We start from the raw sequence: 11,586 nt of genomic DNA, 5'->3' as shown, positions 1-11,586 counted from the left end.
ACAAATTATTTTTGTATTTTTTACACACTTGGCAAATAAACATGATTCTGATTCTAATTCATAGCGGGCCCATTGGTGGGAATAAGACGTGCACAGTGTCAGATTTTATGCGCACATTATCAACGTTTTTGCATTTGTCTTTGTCTGGTCAGTCGAGGGTAACAAAGTCGTGTGTGTGTGTGTGTGTGTGTGTGTGTGTGTGTGTGTGTGTGTGAGCGGTGCGTGCGCCTGTTATTCTCCCAAAAAAGGACACTCATTACAACCCATTATTATTGTGACTGCTTTTTGAAATCTTTTGTGAGATTTGTGGTAAACAAGGGCTAGGAAACCAACCCATGCTTGTGCATCAATAAATGTTCACAGGATTTTTACATTTTTAGCGGACTAGCGTTTTGAGTAGCGTGAGCAGCATATCATGCATGCACTGTCTTGACTAAAAGAGTTGCTTTTTTAGCGACTAACATTACAGTTTGCCTATTCACATATTCAATATGTCCAATGTCTTATGTCCTTTCTTCTTGTGAAACAAGGCATAGCAGCAAGCAGTATATCTTGCATTGCCATGACTGAAGCGATTTATTTTTGTATCAGTGAACTCAAAGTACAACTGGTACCACGATTACAGTAATCCCCCACTATATCTCCGATTTCTAATCCGAAAGTGTCTATTTTCATTCATGTATTCCGCTGCTATATTAGGGACCTGAAGCCGACCACTTATTGGTTGTTACTGAATTGTATTCTTCTGAAGAGCGGTAAATGGTATAGGTTAGTTTGGATTTGGGTTAGGAATAGTTTGGGTTATGGTGAGTTAGGCCGGTCCTCGTCATTGTTAGCATTGGTCAGGATTAGTTCGGGCAAAGGGATGTGGGAGGAAACCGAAGTACCCGGAGAAAACCCATACCGGCACGGGGAGAACATGCAAACTCCACACAGGCCGCTGTGACTCAAAATATTTTACTTGTGAGTATGTAGTTTGTCTGCAACAAGCAGTGGCTGACTAAACAGGTCATTTCTTTTATAAAATTTTAAAAGACATAATGAAGATAGCTGGGATAGGCTCCAGCAGCCCACGACCCTTGTGAGGATAGGTGGTAAAGACAATGGATGGCTGGATAATGGAAACATTTTCAGATAAATGCGAAGCGTAACAACAGGCACGCTTATGTTTACATATATATATTGTATTCTGTTTTTATAAATGCCGTACTCACATTAATGTACCAGCAGGATAACTTTAACTTAATATCAGCATGCATGGTGGGTTTGGATTAAGGGGAGAGAAAAAAAACACTGGGTGTGATTTGGGGGGAAAACACTTTTATTTGTTAGCAGTTGATGTTAGCACTGTGACCGACTGGTTAGCACATCTTCCTCACAGATCTGAGGACCCCGGGTTCAAATCTGGCCTCACCTGTGTGGAGTTTGCATGTTCTCCTCGTGCCTGCGTGGGTTTGACTATAACTTGTCTGGTACCAGAAGATTGAGTCTCAAAATCAAATATTGATACTTTTGATACTTCCGTCATTGAAGGGATTGTTGTTTTTTTTTTCAGTATCGTATCAGAAAAAAAAAAAAAAAAAAAAAAAAAAGAAATCGATGGTCGCGCTCATTAGCAAACACACAAAAGGAGCACATTGAGGCACAATTTCTGCACAGCAAAAGCCAAAATATAAATGTATATGTGGGAAAGCTTGGGTTAGTTAGGGCTTGGTTCGTTAAATTTAGTTTGAATTAGTTTTAGTTAGGTAGGGCTCGGCGTGAGGTTACAGTTTGGGTTAGGGTTGGTTTGGGTAGAGTTAGGATTCAATTTTGCCAGGGGTATGTTTATATAGGATTAGGGTTGGGTTCAATTTGGCAGAGTTAGGATTAAGGTTAGGATAAGGGCCAGTTAGTTTTGGCTGAAGTATCTGACTTGACTATAGAAGCTATAACACAGTAAAGCCAGCTTGCATGACAGCTTTTGGCCACCACAGCAGCTGTGCCATTTTGGGCCAACATCATTTCTGAGTTTGGAAAAAAAGGTTTCAGTTCAAATGTTTTCCCCCAAAAGGATCAATTTGAAGAAAGTACTTGCGTACTTAAGTATTTACCCGTCTCTTCCATCCAGGTACGGTTGTGCTGCCTCAGCAGAATGAAGCCACCATCCTCACTGCGGCTACGCTAGCCCGATCCTGGCGCCGATGACCCCTTTTGATGCCTTGTCTGCTTCTGTTTTTCCTTTCTGCCCCTTTCCTCCAGTCACTCTTCTTCCTGTGTGTCTTTTACCCCCCTGAGCCTTCCTTATTGCTCAAGAGAGCTGTAGCTGGCAGCATATGAAGCAGGCCTGGCACCGGACAGAGTGTAGAAGATTCAAGGAGTAGACGCATTCAAGATGCCGGGGGCAAACTTCACTCGAGCGCCATGAGCTAGCGAGGACCACAAAACGTTCTTTAAAAAAAAACAAAAAAAAATCACACAATAGCTGTCTTTTCCCACACTCGGTCATGCCAGCCAAGGGGAAATACTTGTTGAACGACCAGGAGCTAAAGAACGAGGCGCTGTACCGCAAGTTCTCCTGCATCAGCCAGTATCAGCCACTGGTGCTCCTGCTGGGCCTTTCCATGCTGTCCTGTGCAGTCCTCCTGGTTCTCTTCTTCGCCCTCGGACTGGTGAGTCTCTGTTTACACCCGTACCAATTTTTAACATCTTCAATGTGTTATTTTTCCATGTTTTTATTTGTACCTTTTTTTAAATTTTATTTTAAATGTGAAAAAACCCATGCATGACGAGGAGGGAAAAAATGGGCAGGTGTGTGCTTCGTGCTGTCTCAGGGCTTGATTTACTGAGACCCCAAATAGAGGGTGCTAAATTGGATGTTGACTCTTAACAGATTGCACGTGCTATTGGTGAGCGTGATGCGCGTGATCTATGCAAGATTGCGACCTTTTATTAAGATTCCAAATAGTGAGTGCTAAATTTTGTTCATCCATTCTAACACATTGCACGGGCAGTTGGCAACAGGTGTAAAGGTGGCAGCCTTATTCAAAAGAGGGTTTTGTGTTGTGGTCGCGTTTTTGGTTTTCAGCATGGAACATTTGGGTGAGCGCAAAATGAAGTTTGAAGCAATGGAATTGGAAGCCAAATACATATTACTGAGTTAAAGACAAGAAATCGATTGCTACCATCATTGTGGGGAAGCCAGCGAAAACATAAAAGCCATGTTTTGTTTAACTTACTGTTGCGCATCCTGACTGTGGGAATTAGATAAGTCTGCCCATCCTGTAGAAAATGTAAAACTTGGTATAACACACCTGAAAATATTTTCTGGGAGTGGCCAACACTAATTGTCACTGTGCACTGACCCAGATGCACGGAAATGCAGAGTTGAAAGGTTTGTCAATACAGTAGGTGATAATGGCAAGACTCCTTGTGACTGGCTCCAAATCAGCCCTTAGATCATACCAGAAGCTCCAAAATTGCATTGCTGAGGAGATGATACATTGCGATGATATTTCTTCCTGGCATTTCAAACAGTTATAAAGATCCTTTCTCCCCATTGCCTCTCAGTTTGCCTCCGCCTCCTTCTCATCACACAAACCACAGTCATGCTTACACACAGTGGTGCCGGTTTTCACCAGGCTTTCAGATGCAATATTTGAAGATATCCCATATGTAGATAGATATAGATATATATAGAGAGAGAGAGAGAGAGAGAGAGAGAGAGTAGATATATATATATATATAGAGAGAGAGAGAGAGTCAGTCAGTCAGTCAGTCACACAGAAATTTTTATGTGGTCTTGCTGTCACAGATTTTCACCTATTGCGGGTGGGTCTGAAACATAACCGCTGTACTTTACACATTTTTACTGGTATATGCTCCAGTGGTATGTGGTAAATTATGTCAATGTATGCACAATGAATACACTATTAGTAATACACTATGAGTGTGCAATGTTAAGCATCGGTCCAAACATATTGTCCATCAATTTAGCTTGTGGCCTTCCAGTCAGATTCATCCAATCAGCCATTCATTCATTCACAATCACTGTTGTTGTCTTCCCCGCCGTGCTTTGTCAAGTCTCGCAGCTCGACGTCAGTTGCAGCAAGTGATGTAGGGCCTTCTTTTAAAAGGTTGCCGTGGCAACCAGAAAGCTCCACATACAGTGCACTGATGGCCTTCCCTGAGCAAAGATCTATTACCACAGACTTGTAGCTGTCTCTTCTTAACCCCTTTCTTTCCTGATCCGCATGTTTAGATGCTCTGCTTTGGGTAGCTTTCTGCGCAATACAACACCTGATTCTGATTAAAAGTAGTATTTTCAAAAATTATAATTTACAGACGAATGGAGCATAATGGAATTGTGTCACATGTCCATTCGTGCCTTTGGGACTTTTTGTAACCTTTTGAAATGTTTATTGTCCTACACCAAGGAGGTTACCATCCGCATAGCATCGTTTGTTTTTACTCAAAGTATTGGGGGTATTTTATCCAATTAAAAACCACCAAACCTAAAACAGTTTTTTATTGTGGTGCCCATTTTTTAATGTGATGATTTGGCTAATTTATGAAACAAAAATTCACTGCTACAATTAATTTTCTGTACTTCGTTCTTAAATGTCTTTTTGTTTTTTAGTTGCTATTAATCACATAAACAGGGTTCCTATGTAAGTATGGAAATAATGCAAAAGTTCAGGAATTTGATTTCATAAATTTCCAGGTCTGGAAAAGTAGGGAAAATATAAATCTTATGGAAAAATATCAATGTTTCCAAGACTGTTACAACAACTCTGTTTTCTAAAAACAAAAATTACAAACATATATTTTATCGATCAGTATTTATTTTTTTATTTTTTTTAAGGCGCTTGGTAGCGCAGCTACAATGTTTGCACACAGTATTATACCACGGTCTTGGTGAATCCTTGATTCTGATTGGCACAAAAAAATTCCATCAAGTGATAATATCCACCCAACCAGAACGTCTCAAATCGATCCTGTCAAAAAATCATCATCATCAATCATTGTTCCAAATTCATGGGCGGCGCCCTTAGCCGTTAGATTACACGAGCAAACCTTCACCATTGATGTTTTGAATGAAAAACTGCAACATTTGTATGCCTCTGTCCAGTCACGCAAGACCGACAGAGAGTACAGCGTTGCTAGCCCGAGAGGTTGCATCAAATGTCACATATAAATATAAAGACTATATGTGTTATAATAAAAACTGATTTTATTGTCATACCTGTGGGTTTTTATTTAACGTTGTCAAACGAGAAAATCTATTTGCTGGACTACTGAATAGTGTTTACAGTCTCTTTGGAATGACTCTTCATAGTCAAGTCCTCAGGTGTTACAAGGGGGAAAAAAATGCTTGGTAAAACTATTTTGACTACAAAATGTATGAAATGATGAATTGGTAGTTTCAGAAATTATTTTTGTGGGCAAGTGACCGTGGTATTAGCGGGTTAATCCCCTTCGAGGTGTACAATGATCAGGGATTAACTGACTTCACTGTGCATCGGTTCACGCCTCCACGTCGTCCATTAATCCCTGATCATTGTACACCTTGTCGGGCATTAACCCTGATGTGTACGCGCCCGATCTTTTATGATCATTGACATAACTCATAATGGGGAGATGTGAATTCTCTGACAACTGGCTCATAAATTTCATATATAAAGGCCGGTTGGGGATGGATCATTTATTGTCCCCCCTTATAATCTTCTGGAAATTATTTTGTGACATAACGGCATAAAAAGAATCAGATTGATGCACATCTATTTACTCAAATGTTACAAATGATTAGAATTTGTGTGTGTGCGGGAGGTGGGGGGCGTTGGTTGAGCAGTGACTCAATTACATTGGAAAGGACTGTCCCTCAAAATGATTTTAGCTATATAATTCCAGCTCTGCCAACCTTTTTGAAAGTGAGAGATACTTCTTGGATACTGGTTAATGTGAAAGGCTTCCAGTTTGATGCACACATCTGAAAAGTCAATTTACCTTTAATTATGTTATTATTAATGATTATTTGTCTATATGAAGACTGTGAGGTTGATCTTGTTATTTTTTTTCATGATTATCAACAATGATCTAACTAAGGGCAGCACGGTGGGTGACTGGTTAGCACGTGCGCCTCACAGTTCTGAGTTTCAAATCCGGCCTCGCCTCTGTGGAGTTTGCATGTTCTCCCCGTGCCGGGGTGGGTTTTCTCCGGGCACTCCGGTTTCCCAAAAACATGCGTGGTAGGTTAAATGAAAACTCTAAATTGCCCATAGGTGGGAATGTGAGCGCGAATGGTTATTTCTTTATATGTTCCTTGCGATTGGCTGGTGACCAGTTCAGGGTATACCCTGGGATAGCTGGGATAGGCTCCAGCATGCCCACGACCCTAGTGAGGATAAGCGGTTCAAAAAAATGGATGGATGGATGGATCTAACAAGGGCAGGCATGAAATTGATGAATATCAATATGTGACACTTTATTTCTGTAAATATAGTTTTTTATTTTTATTTATTTTTTTTACATTTTTAAATAATCACTTCGACTTCCTGGGAAACTGTCCCATCACTGGTGAGCTATATGCCCGCGGGCACCCTATTGGTCTCCCCTTCTGTAAATGTAAAGCATATTCAATTTTATATATATAGCCCCAATTCACAGCAGTTATCTCAAGCTCGTTTACACGTGGAGCAGGTCTACAGTAGAACCAATGCTCCCCACACATTAAGAGACCAACTGAACCCAACAGAGACAAGAAAATATCCAAAGGAGGAAACCTTGAACAGAGCTGAGATTGTTTGTGGGGTGACCATCCGCCTCGACCGTTTGTTGAGACTGAGCGATTGAGGAATTGACGCCCCCACCAATAAGTTTATAATTGCCTGCTTTAATAGTTTTAACTGTAAGCATACCACAAACTCGGATCCCAAAACAGTTTAATATAAATTCAAACTCGTCTTACAACATTACCTGTCAAGACAAGTAGTTTTCAGATTGTAAAATCTTTGAAAAAAATGCACCTTAAGTGCTCTTTAAGTACTTGTACTTGTGACGACTCTCCAAAACTTCCACTAATAGCCCAGGCTAAACTAAGCTCATCCCTGACATACGAAGATCTTAGTCTTTCAGTCAAATGTATCACTTCAATGCAGTTCCTTGACACCAATTACTACTTTCCTATCAGCCAGGGTTTGGTGCAATCTTGTGGCATTTCAGAGCTTTACAGAAAGAGCGTGAAATCGGTGAGTTTTTCCGGCAAATAGCTGAGGATAGGTTCCACAGGGGAACAATAATAGGTGAATTTAGGAATAGCAAATCACAAATAGGTGAGGGATTACTTTGGATAATCTCAAAGGACAATAGTGTATAGATGAAACATGGAGCTTTCAGTGTGATTAGCACATCAGCTTTACAGTTCTGCGGTTCTTGGTTAGAATCTCAGCAGCGTAGTTTGTATGTTCGCCCCAACCTTGCGTCGGTTTTGTCTCTAAGTGACTTCCTCCCACATTCCAAAAACATACATTAGGTTGATTGAAGACTTGAAATTGTCCGTAGGTGTGAATGTCTGCTTTTTTGTTTATGTGTGCACCGCAATTGGATGGCAAGCGGTCCAGGGTGTACCCCGCTTTTCTTGCCAAACATCAGCCATGGTCGACTCACCTGCATGTTAGGTTGAATCCAAAACTCATTTGTCCATAGGTGTGAATGCTCGTTTGTCCTGCAATTGTCCCGCAACCAGTCAGGGTGCACTCTGCCTCTCTTGCCCCAAAGTTCGCTGGGATAGGCTCCAGCTCATCAACTTCTCCAGTATCCTACATGGATAGCCTGTGAAGAGCTGAAAGCAATGTGGAGTATGTCCAAATTGCATTTCTAAAGTATTGTCCATTTGGAAGCTGTTAGTAGCTTGTTTTGCTTATTACGTGATATTTTTTTTTCAGCATTTGAATGGAAGGAAGGAGTCTCGTCGAGCTCCACTTATTGATTTTGCATCCGCTCTGACGACGGAGTACGCTTACATAAGAACGTCTGCAACTCTCTTCCAAGGTGTTCATTTGTCTGTGTACTTTTCCAGAGGGCTGAGGAACACTGTGCCTTTGTGAGCGTTGTGAGCGGCGGCTTGTGCGTCTTCCTGGCCGTCTTTGTCCTGGTGTGCACCGAAATGCTGTCCCAACGCTGGCGGCGTCCGCTGGGCCTGCTGGTGTGGGCGGCGCACCTCGCCATGGGCTTCACCTTCATCTTCAGCGGGCCTGTCGTCCTACCGTGGGATCAGGTGAGCATTCCGCCCCCACCCCACCCCCAGCTGCACTTAAAAACAACAAAAATTATCAAACGAGGAATGTACTAGGAGTTAATTTTATGAGAATAATGTCACCATGTTGCAAGAGAATGACATTTTATGAGGAAGAAAGTTATCTCACACACAAAAAAGCATTATTTATAAAAAAAAATAATGAAGTTGCAAATGAAAATGATTGACTGATGCCAGAGCAGTGTAGTGATATCGACAAAGCGCATCCTTTTGAGTAATGAAACAAGGACTGTTTTGATCCTTTAGGTCAGAGGTCCAAATTCTCAGCATTTTATGAGTGTGATGTAGCTATATTTTAGATATAAAAACTTCATATCATGAGAACAAAGTTGCAATTTTACAAGAACGTCAAATCACAAGAAAATTTGTTGTGAGAAGAAAAGGGGCAACAAAACTGGAAAGGTTGACTTGACGAACATGGCTCCAGCCTCAACTTCCCACTCATGGCTTAAAACCAGTGTACAGTATACAGCATTACCTATACCTATTGAATTATGGTACAGTGGTACCTTGACTTTATGAGTGCCTCAGCTTGAGTTTATTGATTTTACGAGACATCGCTTGGGTGTTTATTTATTTATTCAATTTTTGAATATTTGCTTTGTGTTGTGAGCCAAAATGTCTTACGAGCGAGCGAGCTTCAGATACGCCGCTTGCTCGAGTGACGTGAAAAACGAGTCACCGTTTCACTTTCAGCCATTTAGCGAACGGGACAAACAGTCAACACACATTCGAAATGAAAGCACTCGCAAGGAGCATGGAGCAGACGCTAGGCACAACAGCCAACCTGATGTCACTCACCAGCCCACGCCCCTTAAAGGCACACATCGGCACACCACTCATGCACATGCGTGTGGGTGACCTTCGGCTTCATGACAATTAAAACATTACACAAGTTTACCTTTTCATATCCTCGTGTTTTTCTATAAATACAATATACCGTTTTTTTAGGGGCTGGAATGGATTAATGGCATTTCAATTGATTTGATATGAGAGTAAATTGAGTTACGAGCTTGGTCACCGAAAGAATTAAGTAAGTCAGGGTACCGCTGTATTTTGTTTTTTTGTATTTGAAGATAAACTTACTCATAAAGCGTGATAAAATCTCAAGTTATAAAACCTTCGCGGGGAAAAAAATGGAGCAAGTGAATGCTCTGCAAGAAACGAACACATTTTGCCTCGATTTAAGAAACCTTATCTTCTTTTCTCTTTTTTCTTAGTTCTACAGAAAATGATCATATATATATTTTTGTTCCCTCCCTGTTCTTGTTCCCTTAGGTGCCATTCTTCCTGTTCATCATCTTCACCGTGTACACCATGCTGCCGTTCCCGTGGTGGTATGCGGTGGCGCTGAGCGTGGTCTCGTCGCTGTCCCACATCGTAGCGCTCACTTTGCGCCTCACCGTGTACAGCGACGCGCCCGTGCCGTACCTCGCCAACCAGGTAAACCATTAAAACAGCCTGCAGATCATCTGAAGCCGAGAACACACGCGGCCCCGCACACGACGAGGAAGAAAACATCTCGAGTGCACCAAACACATAAAAAAAGGTGTTGTTTTAGAATAATGTAGCGGTATTACAAGAAAAATTCATTACAAAAAAAACAAAAGTTGCAATTATACAAGAATATAAGAATATTGTTTGGACATTGCAAGAAAAGACCATCATTTCACTGGGGAATAAGTCAGAATTTTAAGAAAAAAAATCTTTTGATAGTTACGATATGATTCGTAATTTTCTGAGTGTCATAATAATGCAAGAAAATGTTATTTGACAAGAAAAAGCCTGCATTTTACGCCCCCTTGTAAAATTCTTCAACCACACATTAACTGAAACCACTAACCAGTCTCTCACATCTGTTTATGGGGATTTTTGCCCACTAGTTCTTGCAAAGCTCAGCCAGTTGAGAGAGGTTGAGGGGACATCTGGCATGCAGCAACCTATTCATGTCTCGCCACAACATTTCAATCGGATTAAGGTCCAGACATTAATTCACAATATGAATCTTCTTTCTCTCATGCTTTTCCTTTGTACTTTAGCTGGAATGCATTGGTTCGTTGTCTTGTTGTTTAATCTGGTTCCATCCCAGCTTCAACTCCCTGAATGATGGCAGGAGATTCTGGTCAAGAATTTATTAATATGCCTGGAAACCCATGGCTCTTAAGATACGATGGAATCGTCCAGGTCTCCACACCCTTCACATTCCCAGCGCCATGCTTCATCGGTGGAAGGAGGTTCTTTCCTTCCTATGCAGTGCTGGCATATGGTGGTTTTGATTGTGACTAAATAATTTCTATTTTTAACTTGTTTGTCCAGAGAAAGGACTTCCAAAAGTCCTCTGGCCTGTCCAAATACTCTCTGGCAAAGTTGTAAAGGGCAGATTTGTTCTTTTTTGAGAGTAGATGCTTCCTTCTTGAAACGCTCCCATGAATGTCATGGCAATTAAGTTTTCATCTAATGGTCGACGCGTGCACATTTATCCGAGAGGCTACCAGAGAGATCCGCAAGTCTCTAGAGGTGACGTCTGGGTCAGCCTTTACCTTTTTTCTTCTGGTGTTTCTGGGTGAAAGTTTTGATGGATGGAGTTTTGATGGCAGAGTTGCTGATGTTGAAGACCGTCCATTTATAAATTATTTATCTTACATTGGATGCATGTGGGCGACTGGTCAGCACATCTGCCTCACAGTTTGGAGGACTGGGGGTTCAAATCCCGGCCCGGTCTGTGTGGAGTTTGCATGTTCTCCCCGTGCCTGCGTGGGTTTTCTCCGGGCACTCCGGTTTCCTCCCACATCCCCAAAAAATGCGTAGTAGGTTAATCGAAGACTCTAAATTGCCCGTAGGTGTGAACCTGAGTGCAAATGGTTGTTTGTTTCTATGTGCCCTGCGATTGGCTGGCGACCAGTTCAGGGTGTACCCCGGCTCCCGCCCGAAGATGGCTGGGACGGGCTCCAGCACGCCCGCAACCCTAGTGAGGAGAAGCGGTTTGGAAAATGGATGGATGGAGCTGGAATCTTTCGAGAATGGTCTGAAAGCCCTTCCCAGATGGCTGGGCTGTCAATATCCTTTTCTTCATCTCCTCAGCCATTTCCTTTGCTCTTGGTTCTGTTGATTAATAAGCAAATGTTTTTACCTGCTGAATTAAAAAAATACAGCTTCACATACTTTTGCACATGTACAATTATCAGTTTTTGTTGGGTGGGGGGGGGGGGGTTTGTTGGAGTACATAATGAAAACATGTCTCTTTTTGTGTTGGTGTCTACTCTTTGGAATATTCCGAAGAGTAGACACAAATT

At 41.7% G+C, this 11,586-nt stretch overlaps 1 protein-coding gene across 4 annotated transcripts in view; it reads left to right on the top strand.

Annotated features, from left to right (window-relative positions):
• adcy7 (adenylate cyclase 7) overlaps positions 1 to 11,586 on the top strand; it is an 87,712-nt gene that overhangs the window by 46,318 nt on the left and 29,808 nt on the right. For 3 of the 4 annotated variants that reach the window (XM_061669058.1, XM_061669076.1, XM_061669085.1), the window contains exons 2-4: positions 2,111 to 2,651; positions 8,057 to 8,254; positions 9,572 to 9,736. In XM_061669058.1, the coding sequence (XP_061525042.1) occupies positions 2,487 to 2,651; positions 8,057 to 8,254; positions 9,572 to 9,736 (528 nt within the window). In that variant the 5' untranslated portion in view covers positions 2,111 to 2,486. The remainder of the gene's footprint in view (positions 1 to 2,110; positions 2,652 to 8,056; positions 8,255 to 9,571; positions 9,737 to 11,586) is intronic. The other variant, XM_061669067.1, reaches the window with a different exon arrangement.

This window comes from Phycodurus eques, chromosome 2 (genome assembly GCF_024500275.1).
Source record: "Phycodurus eques isolate BA_2022a chromosome 2, UOR_Pequ_1.1, whole genome shotgun sequence".
Classification (NCBI taxonomy): Eukaryota; Metazoa; Chordata; class Actinopteri; order Syngnathiformes; family Syngnathidae; genus Phycodurus; species Phycodurus eques.
Note: the sequence above shows the minus strand (reverse complement) of the source record. Positions and strands in the feature narration are given on the sequence as shown.